At 48.8% G+C, this 22381-nt stretch overlaps 1 protein-coding gene across 1 annotated transcript in view; it reads left to right on the forward strand.

Moving 5' to 3' along the window:
* ghrhrl (growth hormone releasing hormone receptor, like) overlaps positions 1-22381 on the forward strand; it is a 98637-nt gene that overhangs the window by 39025 nt on the left and 37231 nt on the right. Inside the window, exons 5-6 of the mRNA XM_085987414.1 lie at positions 11904-12001; positions 16557-16689. Coding sequence (XP_085843540.1) covers positions 11904-12001; positions 16557-16689 — 231 coding nt within the window. The remainder of the gene's footprint in view (positions 1-11903; positions 12002-16556; positions 16690-22381) is intronic.

The raw sequence follows: 22381 nt of genomic DNA on the forward strand, positions 1-22381 counted from the left end.
ATGTGGTAAACCACTTTTATCGTTCACTATCGTTACACTATAGTTATCACTGTTGTATTGTTCTCACTGTTCTCACTGTTGTATCACTATACGAGGTCGCCTCTTGTCGCGCTGTTATACCTGGGCTGACCACCTCCGACTCCGCCCATGGCTCCACCTACCTGCCCAGGTATAAAGGTAGTCGACTGGCTGGTATTCCTCCTTGTTGGACCCGATCACCCACGAGGGTGGGCTCTGTTATTTAGTCAATAAAAACCTTTAGTTACGTTCCTAACTCGTCGCTTTTTATTGGACGAATTGATAGGTATATCACATTACAATTCCTCCCCTTTTAGATAAACAGTACCATAATACTCATTTAACAATTAACATTTTTAATATACAATGTTATATGAAAATAGTCCATTCATATATTCAGTCTCTGGGGAGGCTTCCTGATTCTTTCTGGATAACGCCTTTCCCGAGTGTCTCGCTCTTGGTGCAGAGGTGACTCCAGCACCCTGTCGTCAGTTGATTCATCAGCTTCCAATGCTATTGTTTCTGAGGTAGATGCGACCTGTACGTCGGGTTCCTCACCAGGTACGTATGGCCGAGACATGGGGTTGACTCGTTCCTGTGACTCTAGGATCTGGTCAGCATGGCGTCTCTCAATGTTCTCCCCAACATCCACTGTGTACATTAGTGGCCCCTGCCGTGTGCATATCGTTCCTGGTTGCCACTTCTCTGTTCGGTAGTCGCGAGCCAAGACTGGTTGCCCTACATTGAAGCTCCTTGTCGGCTTCTCATTGATGTGCTGGAATTGCTTACTCTCAACATCTCTTCGTACATTTGGTCTGAGCAAATCCAGACGAGATCTCAACCTTCGGTTAAAGAACATCATGGCGGGGCCTGGTTGGTGACTGCATGTGTTGCATTTCTGTAGGCTAACAGGAAATTGTCCACCTTATGCTGCAGTGGAATGTCGTCATCGCACATGGCCTTTACTGCTTTTTTAAAGGTTTGTACGAACCTCTCAGCCAATCCATTTGTGGCTGGATGATACGGGGCGGATGTGTAATGCCTTACCCCATTCCTTTTCATAAATCTTCGAAACTCTTCGGACACAAACTGTGGTCCGTTATCAGAGCAAATCTGCTCTGGCAAGCTGTTCCTGGCAAAAATGGTCCGTAGGACTGCAATAGTTTTCTCCGTGGTGGTGGAGGACATTTTGATCACCTCAGGCCATTTCGAGTGCGCATCCACGGCTATTAAAAACATTGAGTCCATGAATGGACCAGCAAAATCAATATGCACCCGTTGCCATGGAGATGAAGGCCACTCCCATGGGTGTAGAGGGGCATGTGGTGGTGCATTTTGGACCTTCTGGCATCCTGAGCAGCTCTTTGTCAGGTCCTCGATTTGCTGATCGATCCCCGGCCACCACACATAAGCCCTAGCAAGGCTTTTCATTTTCACCCCTCCCAGATGACCTTCGTGAAGCTCATTTAGCACTCTCTCCCTTAACTTGGGTGGAATTACCACTCAGGATCCACACAGCAAGGTCCCCTGGCATACTGACAGCTGTTCTCTTCTGGGTGAGAATGCTGGCAACAGTGAGTCGCCATGTGCTGGCCATCCCTTCACCGTCAAATCATATACCCGAGACAGTGTCGGGTCATTTCGGGCCTCCTTCTCTATACCAGCGTTAGTTACTGGCAAGCATTCAATTATAGTCGAATGAAAATTTCGACAGGATCCACTGCTGGTGCTTCCTCCGCAGTAGGCAGTGGCAGGCGTGATAGCCCATCAGCGTTTCCATGCTGTTTCATGCCCTAATACTCGATTTCATATTGGTGCGCCCCTAGAAAAAGGGACCATCTTTGTAGCCGTTGCGCAGTCATCACCGGAACGCCCTTCTTTGGATTAAAGATGGAGACAAGTGGTTGGTGGTCAGTCAGCAAGGTAAACTTCTGCCCGTGCAGATAGTGGTTGAACTTTTTCACTCCCCACACTAGGCTGAGGGCCTCCCTGTCAATCTGGGTGTAGTTACGCTCGGCTGAGGTTAGTGACCGAGACGCAAAGGCTACTGGCCTCTCCGAGCCGTCCGGGAATTTGTGCGACAGCACCGCTCCAATGCCATAGGGTGATGCATCACACACCAACCGAATTGGTAGTGCTAGGTTGAAATGAGCCAACACCTCTTTTGATGTGATCAATGCTTTGCTTTTCTGGAAAGCTCGTTTACATTCGTCACTCCACTTCCATGGTACCCCCGTTTGCAGTAGGGTGTTCAGTGGGTGTAGTACAGTAGACAAATTCGGCAAGAACTTATGGTAGTAGTTCACCAGCCCGAGGAACGACCTCAGTTGTGACACATTTTTCAGTGCTGGAGCCTTAACTACTGCCTCAGTCTTTTCAGGGGACTTATGTAACCCCTCTTTATCAATAACGTGGCCACAATACGAGATCTGCTTCTGGAAAAACTCGCATTTGTGGCGATTAGCTCGGAGCCCATATTCCTTCAATCTAATGAGCACCTGCTCCAGGTTGACGAGGTGATCACTGTCATTTTCGCCCGTGACCAGGATGTCGTCCAAATAACACTGGGTCCCTGGAATCCCTTGCAGGACTTGTTCCATTGCCCTTTGCCAAATAGCCGGAGCTGATGCTACCCCGAACACCAGCCGGTTGTATTGGTAGAGACCTTTATGAGTGTTGATCGTGAGGTACTGTTTCGAGGCTTCTTCAACCTCCATTTGCAGGTACGCCTGGGCCAGATCAATCTTAGTGAAGCGTTTCCCTCCAGATAGCGAGGCGAAAATATCTTCAATCCGCGGAAGCGGATATTGTACAGAGTGAAGGATTGGGTTCACTGTCACCTTAAAGTACCCACAGATGCAAACCTTCTTTGGTTCCCCAGGCGTATTAATAATAATAATTCAACTTTATTGTCATTGTACAATGCACAAGTACATGAACAACGAAATGTGATCTTGCAAGCTCCCATGAGTCCAGTACAAATAACATTAAACGTAAATAGCACCGTCCTGGGAGAAGCAAAGCCGCTGCGTCTGTGCGCGCCGCCATTCCATTTCCACCATTCCTCCTGTCCAACAATCTTCAGCCCAACGCCCGGGCCTGCTCACCAGCCACCCCTCCTGGGGCTCTTTCCGTGACCTTCTCACCAACCGCCCCTCCTCGGGGCTCCTTCCCGTGACCTTCTGCACCTGGTCTTCCCTGATGGTCACCCCTCCAGCTACTAACCAGGCCTAGCTCTGCTTAGCTTCCAAGCCTTGCCAGTGACCCTGTCCCTAGTCCCAGGAACAGGGCCTCTTTATTACAGGAACGATGGGTGTAGCCCACTCGCTCCAGTCCACTTTGGACAGTACTCCTGAACGTTCCAAACCTTCCAGCTCTGCTTCGACGGCTGGGCGGATCGCATAAGGTACCGGTCTGGCCTTAAAAAACTTTGGGCTTGCATTTTCCTCTATTTTAATCGTTGCTGTTATTCCTTTTAGTGTTCCTAGTCCCTCCTGGAACACTTCTTTTGCATCAGTTAGCATTTTTGACAGTCGTCCAGGTGTGACGTCGTCATCCTTTTTGGCATCTACAGTCAGTGCTTCTATGGAATGCCAATCGAGCTGTATCTTCCGGATCCATTCACGTCCTAGTAGTGGTGGTCCTCCATCTGCCAATACATATAGGTCCATTTTTGGTGTTTCCTTGCCGTTATATATAACGTTCACCCTTATTTTTCCTTTGGGGTAGACTTTTTGCCCCGTGTACGACTTCAAGACAATCTTTGTATCTCTCAAGGGTATATGTGAGAATAGCCGCTTGTAGTCCCTTCGGTTTATGACTGTTAGGGCTGATCCTGTGTCCAATTCCATTTTCACTTGGACTCCTGCTATCTTGAGCGTGACCCAGATAGTTTGGTGATCCTCCGTTTTGATCACATTATGTAGTTTCAGACAACTCAGCTCCTTGCTTCCGGAGTCTGTATCACTTTTCTGTTCGTCTGAACTACTCTCCGTCACCTTATGTACCTTCTTGTACTTCTCCTGTGGAGATTTCTTGCTGCTGGTTTACTTTCCCGACCTGCAGACTCTTGCTATGTGTCCTACTTTTCCACACTGTCTGCACACTTTGTCCTTGAACCAGCAATCAGTATAGTTGTGTGTTGTTCTGCCGCAGCGGTAGCACTTCACTGTTCCGTATGACATTTCATTTGTGCCATATTCTTGCGGTCTCTGTTGTATCTCTGCAGCGCCCCGTGCTGCTGCTTCGTGTGATACTGCAATACTGAAAGCCTTGTCCAGCGTAAGATCCTTTTCTGATAGAAGCCGTTTCTGGGTTCCTTCACGTTGAAGCCCAAACACAAACTTGTCCCTTAAAGTATCTGCTAGTCCCGTTCCAAACTGGCAGTGTTTCGATAGCTTGCGCAGTTCCGTTAAATACTCAGCATTACTTTCATCTTTATGCTGGTTCCTTTTGTGAAACTTAAATCTTTCTGCTATCAGCAGCGGTGTGGGGTTTAAGTGGTCCTGTAGGATTGACACTATGTTTTCAAAATCCTTTTCTACTGGCTTCTCTGGGGTTACTAGGTTTCGTAGTAAGCCATACATTTTTGCACCCATTGAATTCAACAATACCAGCGCTTTCTTGTCATCTGGCACTTCATTCGCCTTGCAGTATACTTCTATGCGTTCGACATATGTCGTCCAATCTTCGACTTCATTGTCGAACGCTGTGATACTGCCACTCTTTGGCATTTTTGGGTGTGGTTAAACTGGCTTAAAATGGCGTCTCCGGTGCTTTGCTTTCTTCCCCGCTGCGGCTTAAAATGGCGTCTCCCGCGCTGCTGCCAACGCCGCTCTCGGCAGTCCTCGTGGCAAATGGCGACGCCCTGTGGGTTTCGTGCGCTGCTCCTGCGCTGCTGCCAATGCCGCTCTCTGCAGTCCTCGTGGCAATGGCAGCGCCTCGCGTTTTCCTGCGCGCCTCTCTCCCCCGTTGACGCTGCTCAGCCCTTGAACACCGGAGCACCCTGTGCCCTCTCCCCTCTCTCTCTCCCCCGTCGACGCTGCTTGGCCCTTGAACACCGGCTGCGCTCTGCTCTCTCTCGTCTCTCTCCCCGTTGACACCACTCGGTCCTGAACACCGGCTGCGCCCTGTGCGCTCTGCCCTCTCTCTCTCCCCCGTCGACGCTGCTCGGCCTTTTTCTGTGCTGCTCGGTCGGCTCTAGCCACCGCTGTCCGGGAAGGGTCTGCGCAGTACCTGTTGCCAGCCCGTTTCGCTGGACCACCGTGACTGGAAAGCCAAGCCTGGCTCTCAACAGCCTCCCCTGCGATGCTCAAATCTCCGCTGGATGACTGGGCGGTTGCCTGTGGTCGACGCCCGTGCTTCTGGACTCGACCTCCTTCCACTGTTCTCCAGGAGCGAATCCCTGGAAGGTGATGCCGAGTTGCAGGTAGGTTCGAATCTGCGTCGTCGCCAATGTTATATCCGTGTAGCTTAATGTTGTGTCCTTCAATAATCAGACAACAGACTGCAGGGAACGATTCAACAGGTGTTTACTGAATGAGGGTTACTCTAGAACTAACTGTACAGATCACTACTCAGGGTTTATATACAGGTGTGGTCACTGCCGGTACTACAGTATACAGGAGCTGTAAAAAGTAGTTCTCTCCCTTAAGGTACATACATTACGTACATTACACTCCCCAGCAGCACTAGCCTACCTCCCCGCGAGAATATTGGTCCCGCCTCTGCTGAGGTGCAACCCGTCCGGCCTGTAAATGTTCTACCTTCCCCAGAAACAGTCCCAATGCCTCAGGAATCTAAACATAGAAACATAGAGACATAGAAGATAGGAGCAGGATTAGGCCATTCGGCCCCTCAAGCCTGCTCCGCCATTCAATGCGATCATGGCTGATCATCCAATTTCAGTACCCTGTCCCTGCTTTCTCCCCATACCCCTTGATCCCTTTAGCCTTAAGAAATATATCCAACTCCTTCTTGAATATATTTAATGTATTGGCCTCTACTGCCTTCTGTGGTAGAGAATTCCACAGGTTCACCACTCTCTGGGTGAAGAAATTCCTCCTAATTTCTGTCCTAAATGGCCGACCCCTTATCCTTAGACTGTGACCCCTGGTTCTGGACTCCCCGACCATCGGGAACATCCTTCCAGCATCTAGTCTGTCCAGTCCTGTCAGAATGTTATAGGTTTCAATGAGATCCCCTCTCATTCTTCTAAACTCCAGTGAGTACAAGCCCAATCGACCCAATCTCTCCTCATACGTCATTCCTGCCATCCCAGGTATCAGTCTGGTGAATCTTCGCTGCACTTCCTCCATGGCAAGAACATCCTTCCTCAGATAAGGCGACCAAAACTGCACACAATACTCAAGATGTGGTCTCACCAAGGCCCTGTACAACTGCAGCAAGACATCCTTGTTCCTGTACTCAAAAGCCCTCCCTCCTGCACCATCTCACCAGCCATGTAGTCATCTGCTCTATCCTCCTATTTCTAAACTCACTAGCGCGTGGCACTGGGAGTAATACCTTTGCTTTTTAATCTCTTTCCTAGCTCCCTAAAATCTGCCAGCAGGACCTCATCCCTCTTTCTGCCTATGTCGTTGGTACCGATATGGACAACGACCTCTGGCTGTTCACCCTCCCCCCTCAGAGTGTCCTGCAGCCGCTCAGTGACATCCTTGACCCTGGCATCAGGGAGGCAACATACCATCCTGGAGTCACGTCTACGGCCGCAGAAACGCCTGTCTGCTCCCCTAACTATTAAATCCCCTACCACTATTGCTTTCCCACTCTTCTTCCTCCCCCCCTGTACAGCTGAGCCACCTGTGGTCTTGGCTGTACTCCCCAGAGGAACCATCGCCCTCTCCAGTATACCGATTAGAGAGTGAGATGCATTCAGGGAACTCCTGCATTACCTGCCTAGTCCTCCTTTTCTGCCTGGTGGTCACCCATTCCCTCTCTGTCTGCACACTCTTAAGCTGCGGGGTGACCACCTCCTGAAACGTGCTATCCATGTAGCTCTCAGCCTCACGGATGCACCGCAGTGACGCCAGCTGCTGCTCAAGCTCCAAAACCCGGGCTGATACCTGGGATGGCAGGAATGACGTATGAGGAGAGATTGGGTCGATTGGGCTTATACTCGCTGGAGTTTAGAAGAATGAGAGGGGATCTCATTGAAAATTATAAAATTCTGACAGGACTGGAAAGACTAGATGCAGGAAGGATGTTCCCGATGGCGGGGGAGTCCAGAACCAGGGGTCACAGTCTAAGGATAAGGGGTAAGCCATTTAGGACTGAGATGAGGAGGAATTTCTTCACCCAGAGAGTGGTGAACCTGTGGAATTCTCTACCACAGAAGGCAGTTGAGGCCAATTCATTAAATATATTCAAGAAGGAGTTGGATATATTTCTTAAGGCTAAAGGGATCAAGGGATATGGGGAGAAAGCAGGGACCGGGTACTGAATTTGGATGATCAGCCATGATCGCGTTGAATGACGGGGCGGGCTCGAGGGGCCGAATGGCCTACTCCTGCTCCTATCTTCTATGTTTCTAGCTCGAGCTCCTGCAGCTGATGACACTTCCTGCACATGTGGTTGTCCAGGACATGGGAAACGTCCTGGATTTCCCACATGGCACAAGATGTGCATTCCACGGGACTGAGGTGCCCTGCCATGCCTCTATTTAATAGACTAAAACTAACTGAACAGAACTAAACTTGGAATCTAAAAAAAAATCACCAACTACTCACCAATCAGCTCCTTCCCTTGTGCTGATGTCACTTTAGATTTTATTACTCTGACGTCACTCTTTCAAATTCTGCCTGTCTTGAGTTGCTCCCAGCTCTGCTCTCGCTCAGATCCGCTCGTTCTGTTCTCGGGCCTTCCGTCGCCACGCTATTTATGCCGCTCCGCTCTCGCTCTGTTCAGGTCCACTCCTTCTGGCCTTCTCTAGTCTTTCCCTGCAACTGAAGTCCCCCATCACTGGTACCATTCTAGTAAATCTCCTCCGCACCCTCTCTAAGGCCTTGACATCTTTCCTAAAGTGCGGTGCCCAGAATTGGCCACAATACTCCACCGGGGGCCCAACCAGCGTTCTTTAAAAGTTGAGCATAACTTCCTTTGTTCCTCTGTTTATGAAGCCCAGGATCCTGTATGCCTTTTTAACAGCCTTCTCAACTTGTCCTGCCACCTTCAAAGACTTGTGTAGATAAACCCCCAGCTCTCTCTGTTTCTGCACCCCCTTTAAAATTGTACCCTTTAGTTTAGATTCCCGCTCCTCATTCTTCCTAGCAAAATGAATCACTTCATACTTCTCTGCGTTAAATTTCATCTGCCATGTGTCTGCCCATTTCACCAGTCTGTCGATATCCTCCAGGAATCTGTGACTATCCTCCGCGCTGTTTACTACATTTCCGAGTTTTGTATCATCTGCAAACTTTGAAATGATGCCCTGTATGCCCAAGTGTTGGTCATTAATATCATGCCACTACCAGGCCGGCAGAAGGTGAACGAGATGGATCTTGGTCTCTTGTCGTCTAGCAATTCCTTTGTCCCTATTTGTGTATCACCTCTGAAAAACAAATAACAATATTGGCACTGACTGTTCCTTGTTTTTCTCTCTCCCACATGGCAGCTGTCTCTCACTCTGCCAGCGCATTTCACGTTTCATCTAGAGCCATCCTTTGTTTCTTTACCTGGCCTATTACTATCTCGTCTCGCCTTGAATATCTCTTAATGTCTCTTCACCTCCCAGACCTTCCCTTTTGTTCTTTCATCCCCTCCCCCATTTCCCAGCCCCCCAAACTGGCCTTTTAATCTGTTTCATTTCCTGCGTTTTTTCTCAGTTCTGAAGAAGGGTTTCGACCTGAAACGTTGACTCTATTTCTCTCTCCACGGATGTTGCCTGGCCTGCTGAGTTTTTCCAGCGTTTTCTGTTGTTATTTCGGATTTCCAGCATCCGCAGTATTTTGCTATCGTTCCCTGTTAAGTACCTTTCCTAGAAAATAAAACTCCATTAATTAGGCTGGTAGAATAATGAGACCTAACTTCAAAAGATTATCAATGAGCATCTGCGTCTTTACAACTCTTTGTTTATGTTTTCAATGTTCTCCCTTCACAAAGTGAAGCGCCTGGCTATGATTCATAGGTTACACTATCAATTAATTCATAAATCACCAGGTCACCCTCAATGGCTCAGAGTGCTTATCATGGAATCGTAGAATGATAGAGTGCAGAAGGAGGCCATTCGGCCCGCCGTGCCTGTGCCAGCTCTCATGATGGGGGGAGGTTGTTGGGGAGGGCGGTATGGGGAGATTGTTAGGTGGTTAATAATTGACCTTATCGCTCTTGCATTAGGACAGGGATATTCCACCAGGTCTACTTCTCTGAATTGACATCTACCAACACCTGCCGACGCCGGATGGACTTTTCACTGAGAGGGTGGTGAATCCTGGGAATTCTCCACCTCCGAGGGCTGTTGAAGCTCAGCCATTGAGTATATTCCAGACTGAGAGCGATAGATTCTTGGGCACTAAGGGAGTCAAGGGACACGGGGATAGGACGGGAAAGTGGAGCTGATTTAGAAGCTCAGCCATGATCTTACTGAATGGCGGAGCAGGCTCGAGGGGCCATACGGCCTACTCCTGCTCCTATTGCTTATGTTCTTAACGGTGACACCCTCCATGGTTAAGGTTGCCAACCCACCAGGATTGAACTGGTGTCTCCGGGAACAGAAGACTGATCTCCCGGACACAGCTGCTTGCAATCCTGGAGAAAAATCATAGGGGGTGACATGAATCAGTCATTCATAGAAACATAGAAACATAGAAGATAGGAGCAGGAGTAGGCCATTCGGCCTCTCGAGCCTGCTCCGCCATTCAATGCGATCATGGCTGATCATCCAAATTCAGTACCCTTCCCTGCTTTCTCCCCATATCCCTTGATCCCTTTAGCCTTAAGAAATATATCCAACTTCTTCTTGAATATATTTAATGACTTGGCCTCTACTGCCTTCTGTGGTAGAGAATTCCACAGGTTCACCACTCTCTGGGTGAAGAAATTCCTCCTCATTTCTGTCCTAAATGGCTTACTCCTTATCCTTAGAATGTGAACCCTGGTTCTGGACTCCCTGACCATCGGGAACATCCTTCCTGCATCTAGTCTGTCCAGTCCTTTCAGAATTTTTTAAGTTTCAATGAGATTCATGAAGGAAAGACTTATGAAATAATACTGAACGGCCTACGGGCGGCGCTGTCCAGGGAGAGTATAAATACTCGGGCACGGGCCCAGCTTGCGCAGGACATTCTTAACAGGAACTAGTGAAGGACACAACTAGACCTCCATGTTGTAAAACAGTTGATTAAAGCTTTGTTTAATGCTTAGACCAAGTGCCTAGTAGTTTTCCTACGTCGGGGGCATTAAATACATTGTGTGTTTTATTGTTCATTTTGTTTGTTCGTTGTGAAGAATACTGCAGACGGTGGGGGGGAAATGGCTATTTGACGGAGAGCCAAGAATCATCCAATTAATGTAACGAAGAGTCTGTTCGCTTTCCAATTGGTGTGGGAAGGTGGCGTGTTGCGAGGGTGGATGGGTGGGTCGGGCGCTCAATGGTGTAGCATTACGTCCAGCCAGTGTTGACAATCTGACCCACAGTTGAAAAGTTCCTGCTCCGGGGCAAGGCATCAGTGCCTGCAGGAGAGGGGAGGGACTTACCATGGAGAAAACACCCGCCCACATCCAATGCTTTTCCCTCTGACTGCGCCTGTCCTCATTTTCAGTGGTAATACTAACAAGAACAGGAAGCTGCGAGCCGCACTAGAGTTTATTGAGCAACTTCCCAAGTGCTCATTAGTGGAGACCCACTGCAACCTGTTATTTTTTGATGTAGAGCATGAATTGTTTAGCGAGGGTAGAGGGCTCTTGTGTAAGTGCTGCGCAATTGCTTGTTTACCGTACTGTGATTTGAAGTGCAACCATCAATCCAAAGCACTGCTTTAAATTCAACCTACGCTCAGTGCCAGCCGTGGCTCAGTGGGAAGCACACTCGCCTCTGGGTCAGATGGTTGTGGGTTCAAGTCCCACTCCAGCGGGGAGGGGGAATTGAAGGAGTGGAATTGAATGGGGAGGGGTAATTGGGTAATAAGGATAAGGGGGAGGGGGAATAACTTTGCACTGAACAAAGGGGAAACTTAGAAGACAATGTTATTCCTGGTTATCCACCAAACGCTGTAGTCCTTGTGGTGCCCACCAGTGGTGGAAGGCCTCCAGCGCACATGCGCTTGCTCTCCAGTGCCACCCAGGCGCGGGCAAGACAGCGGAGCTGAGGCAGGCATTCAGAGAAACCACCCCTTCTCTCCCAAGGGCTGGACCTATAGATGTCCATCTTGGCTAGGCCCATGAGAAGGTCCTCTGAGATGGTCACCCCTCCCGGGCGGCCAAAGAGTAGGAGCATTGGACCGAATTGGAGCTTCATTGTACACAAATCTCAGTTGTGGATGGGAGTCCCCAGAGTGGGATTTTCCCTTGCTTTGCCGAGGCAGGAGTCTACAACAACTTGCGCATATATATAATACCTCGAACATGGTTAAAATGTCCCAAGGTGCTTCACAGCAGCGATTATCAAACAAAATTTGACACTGAGCCATGTAAGGAGATGTTAGGACAGGTGACCAAAAGCTTGGTCAAAGAGGTAGGTTTTAAGGAGATAGGCGGAGAGGTTTAGGGAGGGAGGGAATTCCGGAGTTTAGGGCCCAGGCAGCTGAAGGCACGGCCGCCAATGGTGGGGTGATTAAAATCGGGGATGCGCAAGGGACCAGAATTGGAGGCTTTGTGCGGTGTTGCTATGCTGAGCTGGATACTAGACTGATGCTTATTTTTAAATGCAGGTGTCGTACTATGATACAATAAAGATAATCTACACCGTGGGCTATAGTCTATCGCTGGCCATCCTTTCAATCGCTGTGGTGATCCTGTTGACCTTTCGGTACGTCTTTCACACTGAAGCCACTCACCTAAATACGTCCATTAGACTCATTAAAAATTTTTTTTTGCAAATAATGGCTGCCAAGGGTAGACTGTGATAAGATTTAATGATTGTTTCTATGTGTATATAATCACTCCCATTAAACTTCCCTCAGGAAGCATTTGAGGAAGGGAGTAAAGGTTTTTCTAACCTACAATCTTGCTCAAGGCTTGTGAATTTACAGCTCGTGTCGCCTTGACTTGAGCAGAAAATCTAGGCTGACGCTCCCACTGCAGTACTGAGGGAGCGGAGCGCTGCACTGCTGGAAGTGCCGTCTTTCGGATAAGACTTTAAACTGAGGCCCCGTCTGCCCTTTTTTCTTTCAATCAACACCACTAAGAAACAGATTACCTGGTCATTTATCTCAGTTCTCTTTATGGGATCTTGCTGTGCACAAATTGGCTTGCCGTGTTTCCTCCGTTACAACAGGGACTACACTTCAACATTGGGCGCTAAAACGCTTTCGGACATCCTGAGGTTGTGAACGGTGCTGTATCGTAGAATCATAAACTCACACGGCACAGAAGGAGGTCACGCGGCCCATCGAGCAGGTGTTGCAATTTTGAAAGAGCTGTCCAATTAGTCCCAATCCTCACACTCCCGCCCCCCCCCACTCTTTTCCCACAGCCCTGCAAATTTCTCCTTTTTAAGTATTTATCCAATTGCTATTTGAAAGTTACTATTGAATCTGCTTCCCTTTCAGACAACGTATTCCAGATCACAAGAACTTGTTGTCTAAAAAACTCTCCTACTTTCCCTCCTGCCTCTTCTGCCAATTATTTTTAATCTGTGTCTCCTGCCAATGCCAACAGTTTCTGAAACATATCAATGCAACTTCTTTCAATAAATCAGTTTGTGCTGTTTCAAAATCACAGACCAGGGCATATTACTAAGATACTCCTGTTTTGATTCTACAACTGTTGAGACTTACCTTCTGAGTGTTTGTGAAGCCACAGTGTAATGCTGTCTCTCCCTTTGTTAAAAATGATGCTAAATAGAGAAACCAAGGTGTAGGGTCAGGATCCGCTGTTCAAACACTAACAAAAATGGAAAAAATGGGTAAAGAAAGAAAAAAACCTGCATTTCTATAGCGCCTTTCACCATCTCAGGATGCCCCCAAAGCACTTTACAGCCAATGAAGTACTTTTGAAATGTTGGGGGGAGTTTTTCAAGGGGGTGGGGGTCAGCGGGCATGTTTGGTGGCGGGTCGGGTGGGCAAACATTTTTTTGACAGCGGGTGGGGAACCGGCTGTCAACCTGCCGCCACACTAATTTCCCAGATGTTGGGTCTGTCATCACTGAACAGACCCGACACCAAGCAGTGGGGGAGGCAATTTAGGTGGTTAAGAGCTTGTTAACAGCCACTTAAACACTATTTTCAGCTCACCTTTAAATTTTATGAGGTCGCCCACGGGTTCCATGCTGCTCGGGGATCACGTCAGCTCAGCAGGTCGGGAGTTGTGTCACCATGAAATCATCTCTTTACTTGACAGCTCCCATCTCACAGCTGTTCACTTTCCAAGCTCAGAAACTGTTGCTTACTGCATTTGGAAGACAGATTGAGCTTTATGCAGGTTGCAAGTGTTTGAATGTCACCTCATTGGAACAATCTCTCTTAACAGTGACTTCATTTGCCATCTATTACATCAGCATCAGTGCCTTTGAAACTATCTCACTGTGGTCCTCATAATCCCACCACGATCAGCCTCAACACCAGCAGCACCAGGCACACCAGCAGCACCAACAACAACACCAACCTTCTCAACTGATGCTGCACAGGACACAGGGCATCAGTACCCGACCACATTGCTGGCCAGGAGGCCAGGGATGGTCTTACCATGGCCACATTTACTTCACTTGATGCTGTACACCCTGGCTGCCACATGATGCACCAGGTTGGCACTACCCCACACCAACACCATAAAGCAGCCCTACAATGACCAAACCATTCCTTTCACACTCATCGTCATTGCGGGGGGTACCGTTATGTCTCACCATTCACTGCAACTCACTAAGCCACTTCCAAAGGTGCACACAAATCTGTCCAAGAATGCAAAGTATCGAAAATAAAGATTTCAATGTTTGACAGCACATTAACAGAAACTTTACATGAACATTGGCTAAAACACACAAGTGCCTACCCTTGTGTGTTGTTAGTTGGTATGATTGGACTAGGATGAGGGTGAGTTTGAGGGGTGGCTCGTGAGATGGGGAAGTGATAATGTAGATAGAGAGGGATGGGTGGAGGTACAAGGTAAGTTGGTGTGAGTAAGGATGGGCAGGAGTAGGGTAGGGAAGGCAGAGTGATAAGGATGTGATGAGTGGCACAGGAGGATGAGGTTGAGTGTGGCTTTGCAGTAACATTTCGTGATCTACTGGGATCATTGAAAGGTTTGCGCCACTGCAGCCTGGTCCTCCTGACGGCATGTCTGCTTGTGCCCTCCTGGGCAATGTGCAACCAGGCTGTGTTGGTGTCCTGGGGAGGTCTCTTCCATCCATGTGAAGGGAAGAGGACCTCCCTACATGCTGTGGCTCCCTCCATAAGGATATGGAAGGAGTCATGGGAGAGCCTGAGTGCAGCCGTGCACCTTTGTACAGTGATTGTCAGTGTTTGCAGCACGCCAATGCTGCAGCACACTGACAGCACAAATATCAAAATCCATTTGTGCATGGTCCCTTTAAGGAAACCGGCCGATGACGCGTCATCAAATGACGTCACCAGACCCGCTTCCTTCAATTGGCCGGCAAATGCGCCGGGCGGTCTTAACAAGCCCAATCAAGGTAAAGTCTCTTTGGACAGTGGGTTGGAGCCAGCAGCGGGGTCGCACCCCGCTACCGACCCCGGCCGCATCGGACCCGCCGAGGCAGCGGAAATCGCGGCCGTAGTCACTGTTATTTTGATGGGAAACGCGACAGCCCGTTTGTACACAGCAAGATCCCACAGGAATTAAATGACTAGTTAATCAATTTTTGGTGCTGCTGGCGGATAGGTAAATGCTGGCCAGACAAGTGAGAGAACTCCCCTGCTGTTACTTTGGGTAGTGCCATGGGGACCTTTAAATCAACAGGGTTTCAGTTTAATATCTTATCTGCAAGATGGTACCTCCAGCAATGGAGCAGCGGCCTAGACTATGGATCCAAAGTCTCTGGGGTGGGGCTTGAATCCACCACCTTCTGACTCAGAGGACGGAGTGATACCCACCGAGCCAAACTGACAGTGGGCCAAAAAAAGATAAGGAAAATCCAAAAATATGTGAATGGGTAGTGCCAAGTATAGATTTTAGAAGCCTGTAGATTGAAGGAGGAAGAGAAAATTGAGGGAAGTAAGGAACGTCACTGTTTTAAAACCCTGAGAAAGACAGTGTTAAAGTGGGAGAGAATACGGTGATCCCAACACAGTGACAAAGTAGGGAGGAGGGAGAAACACGTCGGCCTGGATTTTGCGGTGGGTAACGACGGTGAAACTGTTAGCGTTCGCCGCCATTACCCCTCTGAAACTGACCGTAACTTCAGGATTCAGCCCATGCGCAGATAAACACTGAAATCCTGAAGTTGCGGTCAGTCATTCCCTGCTCCGCCACAGGCTGCGCTGTGGAGCTCCCCATCGCCGGCAAATCAGTGAAATCAGTTGAACTGACACAAACTCGAGCTTTTCCGCGTTAATATCGCTGCTAAACACCCATAAAAAGCTAAGTCATGTTGGAACAGGTGTGAGTGAGGATTTAATGGCGTATTGACTGCTGAGCAACTGTTCTGGCCCTGAAAAACTAATTTTATATTAGTGGAATAACAAATTTTTCCAATATGATAAAAATGACTAGATATTTAAAAAAAGTTTGTTTATGATATTTCAGCTTCCACCTTAGCTCCATTTGTATGTCCCAATCTTTATTTCGCACACTGTAAAATTAAAAAAAAAACAGTGAATTGATAATCAGTGCTTTTTATTTCCTGGTTTGCTGTCTGTGAGAATTCTTCAAAGTGATTGGCAGCTTGGAGAGCTTGATGACATCACTGCTGCTCTAAGCTGGGGATTCCCCTTTTGACAACGCTACAATCAATTTAACGTTGAGAAAGCTGGACTTTTTTGCCGCAGAGATCGTGAGATTTTTTTGTGGGCAGCTTTCTTCGAGGTCAGCGGTGAGCGCCGTCGCTTCGCCCCTGACCGCAAATTCCGGGCCATCTGTTTTGCCTCTTGAAAACACTTTGTTTGCCAGGTAATTTAGTTCACAGGTCTGTGCAAACTACTTCCAGCACCTTCCCTTGCTAATGTTAACACCCCAATTTGTAGGGTGTGTCCCCTTAGAATGTGAACCCTTTTCTATAGATGCGCTGTAGACCCGGGAATACCTCAGTAGCTTTGTTCCATGGTTCTTACCGCTAATAGTTGTTACTTTAGATGCAGGTAATATTAAAATGTCCCTTTTGCATAACCTCATACCCAATGAAAATACTAAGTGTGACTTCCAGCATGGAATTCATTCCTGAACCATCTTGCCCATTTTTTTCTCTCCAGGCGGCTACACTGCACCAGGAATTACATCCACATCCAGCTCTTCATCACCTTCATACTCCGGGGTTTATCCGTCTTTATTAAGGACGCCGTTCTCTTTGGTGATGGCGATATTGACCACTGTAGCTTTTCCACGGTAATGCAACTTTTGACCTCTGGGACATGCGGCTGGGACGGGTTTGCTTTTCAGTGGAGGCCTTGGTATCGGAAGCTGGGCTCGAGGTCAGGATCCGTGCGGTGTGTGTGCTGAGTCAGTCTGTCCCACTTCAAACAACAACTTGCATTTATATAGCGCCTTTAACGCCCGACAGCTCTTCACAGGAGCTATTGTCAAACAAGGGTTTGAAGCCGAGCCACATAAGGAGATATTGGGACAGCTGACCAAAAGCTTGGTCAAAGAGGTAAACATAGAAGAAACATAGAAACATAGAAGATAGGAGCAGGAGTAGGCCATTCGGCCCCTCGAGCCTGCTCCGCCATTCAATGAGATCATGGCTGATCATCCAAATCCAGTACCCTGTCCCTGCTTTCTCCCCATACCCCTTGATCCCTTTAGCCTTAAGAAATATATCCAACTCCTTCTTGAATATATTTAATGAATTGGCCACTACTGCCTTCTGTGGTAGAGAATTCCACAGGTTCACCACTCTCTGGGTGAAGAAATTCCTCCTCATCTCAGTCCTAAATGGCTTACCCCTTATCCTTAGACTGTGACCCCTAGTTCTGGACTCTCCGGCCATCGGGAACATCCTTCCTGCATCTAGTCTGTCTAGTCCTGTCAGAATTTTATAGGTGTTAAGGAGCGTCTTAAAGGAGGAGCTGGAGGTAGTGAGGCGGAGAGGTTTAGGGAGGGAATTCCAGAGCTTTGAGCCCAGGTAGCTGAAGGCACGGCCACCCATGGTGGAGCGATTAAAATCAGGGATGCGCAAGAGGCCAGAATTGGAGGGGCGCAGATATCGCACGACCATCTGGCTCAGAGGTGAGAGTGTTACCACAGAACCACGGCTGAAGGAGCAAGTTATTTCTAACCAAAACAACGAAGGGGATCTCATTGAAACTTATAAAATTCTGACAGGACTGCCCACCCCAGTCATCCTGCAGTCTGTCTGCGCAAGATATCCATTTTCATACAACCCTAGACTCTGACAGCACAGAGGGAGGCCATTCGGCCCTTCGTGCCTGTGCTGGTTCTTTGAAAGAGCGATCCAATTAGTCCCGCTCCCCCCCTGCTCTTTCCCCACAGCCCTGCAAATTTCCTCCGATTTATCCAATTCCCTTTTGAAAGTGACTATTGAATCTGCTTCCACCGCCCTTTCAGGCAGCGCGTTCCAGATCACAACAACTCGCTGCGTTGATAAACCAATTTCTCCTCATCTCCTCCCCTGGTGTTTTAGTCAATTATTTTAAATCAGTGCCCTCTGACTAATGACCCCCCTTCCCCACCCCCTCACCCTTCAGGGAAATTTACTTACTGCAGGCTCCAGTGATTGGGATTGAGACCGTCCAGACTCATTTCCCATTGGTCCCTCAGCAGCCGGTGTGGTGGGAACTTTCGTCCTATCGTGCTGGGTTGGATTCCAACCAGAGGTGAAAGGTCACTATTTCATCCATTGAATCGCCCAGTAACTCGAACCCACCCCACAAACCAAACATTCGGTCTCCTTGAATTTTTTTTGTCTTTTAATATTCCTGTGAAGCGCCTTGGGACGTTTTGCTACGTTAAAGGCATTATATATTTTTAAAAATTTGTTTTATGGGATCTGGGCGTCACTGGCAAGGCCAGCATTTATTGCCCATCCCTAGTTGCCCTCGAGAAGGTGGTGGTGAGCCGCCTTCTTGAACCGCTGCAGTCCGTGTGGTGAAGGCACTCCCACAGTGCTGTTAGGGAGGGAGTTCCAGGATTTTGACCCAGCGATGATGAAGGATCGGCGATATACTTCTAAGTCAGGATGGTGTGTGACTTGGAGGGGAACTTGGAGGTGGTGGTGTTCCCATGCGCCTGCTGCCCTTGTCCTTCCAGGTGGAAGAGGTCGCGGGTTTGGGAGGTGCTGCCGAAGAAGCCTTGGCGAGTTGCTGCAGTGCATCTTGTAGATGGTACACACTGCAGCCACGGTGCGCCGGTGGTGGAGGGAGTGAATGTTTAAGGTGGTGGATGGGGTGCCAATCAAGTGGGCTGCTATATAAATACAAGTTGTTGTTGTTTAAGTCTGAGCTTTGTGCGGGATCAGCTGTGGGTGAAAAATTCAACCTGATATCCAGGAGTGACCCAATTCTGTCCGGAAACAGCAATCGGAAGAAGTGTGAAAGAGAAGGGAAATGAATAAATGAATCTCATGGATTTTTTTTTTGACACATATGAGCCGAGGTTGGAAAGAGAAAATCACATGATAGCCAGTGTGCTGCGGCCGTGGTATAAGGTGATAAGTAACAACCGAGACACATGCTGGGGATAATAATTCAAACACTGCAATCCACTGATTCAATGATTCCTGCCTGTCCTTACTTACCTTCAAGACTATTATTCAGAGGCTTTTGCAGCTTCCAAGCCTGATCCGCTTAATTGGCTTAGTTTTAGAATACAGCCACAGGAACAGGAGGAGGCCATTCAGCCCTCGAGCCTGCTCTGCCACTGAGGGAGATCGCGGCTGATCTGCACCTCAGCTCCATGTTCCTTGATACATAGAATTACACAGGCCGGGAAACTGGAGCCATTGGCGCCGGCCATTAAGGTCGGTTTGGAAGAAAAAACAGCGTCCGCCCCTCTTCTGCCCGCTTCCGGCGCGGAACGCGCTGGCCGCCATTTTGGGCAGGTCGGCAGCGTTGCCGTTGCCAGCGTTCGCTTCCCATATTTAAATGATCCAGATTGTGACCTCAATTGATGCACGATCTGGGAGTTTGGGCGCCGCCGCTCTTAATAAGGCGCTCTCCAAACCACGCGCGGAAGAACGTGCGTGCGGCAGTACAACCGAGCCAGCGCGTCTTAAAGGGGCACACACAGGTTTCTGGTAAGTTTAGATTTTTGCATTTTTGTATTGGTTCCTTTACATTTTAGTGGCTTGGTGCAAGACATTTAAAAAGTTGTTAAAGTGTACAGGGAGTGCAGGGAGTGCTGCTGGACGTTTGCAAGGCTTTGGCTCTTAAAGGAAGGCCTCTGAGAACACCACTTGCTCCCAGTCCTGGGAGCTCTAGTTGCATTCACCCATGGGCTGCAACATGACATGGAGATGGTGCAGAGGCAGCAAAGGGGGCAAGCTACTCGCAGAGGGAGGAGGAGGAAGCGGAAGAGGAGGAAGCGGAAGAGGAGGAAGCGGAAGAGGAGGGAGCGGAAGAGGAGGGAGCGGAAGAGGAGGGAGCGGTAGAGGAGGGAGCGGTAGAGGAGGGAGCGGTAGAGGAGGGAGCGGAAGAGGAGGAAACGGAAGAGGAGGAAACGGAAGAGGAGGAAGAAGAGGAGGAAGCGGAAGAGGAGGAAGCGGTAGAGGAGGGAGCGGTAGAGGAGGAAGCGGAAGAGGAGGAAACGGAAGAGGAGGAAACGGAAGAGGAGGAAACGGAAGAGGAGGAAGAAGAGGAGGAAGCGGAAGAGGAGGAAACGGAAGAGGAGGAAACGGAAGAGGAGGAAACGGAAGAGGAGGAAGCGGAAGAGGAGGAAGCGGAAGAGGGGGAAGCGGAAGAGGAGGAAGCGGAAGAGGGGGAAGCGGAAGAGGAGGAAACGGAAGAGGAGGAAGTGGAAGGAAGGATGCAACCCAGAGAGACCTTTCTGGCCGGGATATCCGGGATCGAATCATCCGCCTGTGGTGCCAGTGAACACAATCCCAATTCCCCTTTCAACATTTGTCCTACACATTACCTTTCCTCTGTTACTGACCATCACAGCGTCCTCTTGGCCACAATGCTGAAATAAAAGCCAGCACAAAGCAAACTTTTCAATCCAACTTATTGGATGCATATATGGATAAAGTTGGATTTATCAAAAAATCAACTAATCACCCATGTGCATTCCTTTAGTGACTGTCTTGTGTGTGCCTTTACCTATCCCAATGCTGTCATGCAGTGCTACCCAGTGGCTGCAGCATGGCTGGTGGAAGGCTGCTGACTTTCAGTGGGGGACATGGCCTTGCAGGATGACCTCGAGGAGCTGGAGATTCAGTGATGGTTAATATTCCCTTTAAGCTCCTGTGCAGCTGGCTTACTGGCTTTTAAATAGGAAAAGCCACGCATGCGTAATGGGGCCACAAACCGAAAAAAAAAAATTAAAGGGAATATTGGTGACGGTGTTTCTTCTTCTTCTTCTTCTTCTTCTTCTTCTTCTTTTCCTTCTTCTTCACTCTCCTCTCCCTCATCTTGGTCAACCACTGGCTGGGCAGGCTCGATTTCTTGAGTGTCTGAAATGAGGAAGGCACAAGGGTAGGGTTGTGGTGAGGGAAGGGGGGAAAGCAAGAGATGCACGCTCACACCATGTGCAACTTGTACATCAGAAGCGATTGTGGGATGAGGGGGAAGTGGGAATGTGAGAAGGAGGATAACGTATGAGGATCCAGTATCTTGTACTCTGGCCAAGGGCTCAGCCACGCTTTTACCAAGAAAGGCTAGAGCACCGTCTCCTCCAAGGGGGTGAGGTAAAGCTAGGAATGTGAGGTGTGCCTTGTGTTTGATAGAGATTGTTGGTAGGTGAGTGATGGATGGAGGGGGGGGTGTGGTGGTTGTGGTGCATTGAGCAGTGTGTGAGGCTAGTGGTGTAGTTGGTAGGTGACAGTTTTTGAAGATGCATTCACTGACCTTGACCACTTGTTTTAGGTTATGAAACTTCTTTGGGCACTGGAGCAAGATCCTAGTGGTGACACTGCTGGTAGTGACCGCCTTGGCGATCTGAGCCCCACATCCATCTTTCTGGAGGTCCTCCTGCCCCCCTGTGGGTAGAGGACCACTCTTCCAGTGTTGACCCCTTACACAAACTGGAGTGCTGCATCCAAGACCCTGAGTGCCCTTTACCTGGCCTGTTGAGCTATTTGTGTTAGTGCTGAAGCACTTTCGACATTTCTGATCAACAGATGGCTGCTCACCTTTAGGAGGTGCAGACTGCCTAGTGCCGAACCAATTAAAAAAAAAAAAAATTTTTTATCCGCAGAAGCCAGCTCAGCTTTAAAAGCTGCAGACTGCCTTTAAGAGGAGCAGGCTAGCTTTAAGTAAAGCCAGCCTCGCTCCAGCAACGCAAGCTTCGGCCCCTTGCTGAGTGTGCAGCCTGTCAGCAGCACATTCAGCGCCAGGCTGCGCGCTACAATCACGGTAATTAGCAGGCAGCTCGAAGTCGACGTGCTGCCTGCGCTTTTTCAACGGGCGCGGGCATATCTCGCATCGCAGGGTATTGAATTTCCCAGGGCATAGATTCTACAGTATAGTGCTTCAGCACTATATTAGCATTGGAGGCAGTTCAGAGAAGGTTCACGAGGCTGATTCCGGAGATGAGGGGGTCGTCTTATGAAGAAAGGTTGAGCAGGTTGGGCCTATACTCATTGGAGATTAGAAGAATGAGAGGGGATCTTATTGAAACATATAATAAGATTCTGAGGGGCCTCGTGGGGGAATCTAGAACTAGGGGGCATAATTTCAGAATAAGGGGGCACCCTTTTAAATTGGAAATGAGGAGGAATTTCTTCTCTCAGAGGGTCGTGAATCTTTGGAATTCTCTTCCCCAGAGAGCTGTGGAGGCTGGGTCATTGAATATATTTAAGGTGGAGATAGACAGATTTTTGAACTATAGGGGTGTCAAGGATTATGGGGAGCAGGCAGGGAAGTGGAGTTGAGGCCAAGATCAGATCAGCCAAGATCTTATT

Source organism: Somniosus microcephalus, chromosome 5, assembly GCF_052327205.1.
Source record: "Somniosus microcephalus isolate GS21.2 chromosome 5, FLI_Smic_1.0, whole genome shotgun sequence".
In the NCBI taxonomy this organism is placed as follows: domain Eukaryota; kingdom Metazoa; phylum Chordata; class Chondrichthyes; order Squaliformes; family Somniosidae; genus Somniosus; species Somniosus microcephalus.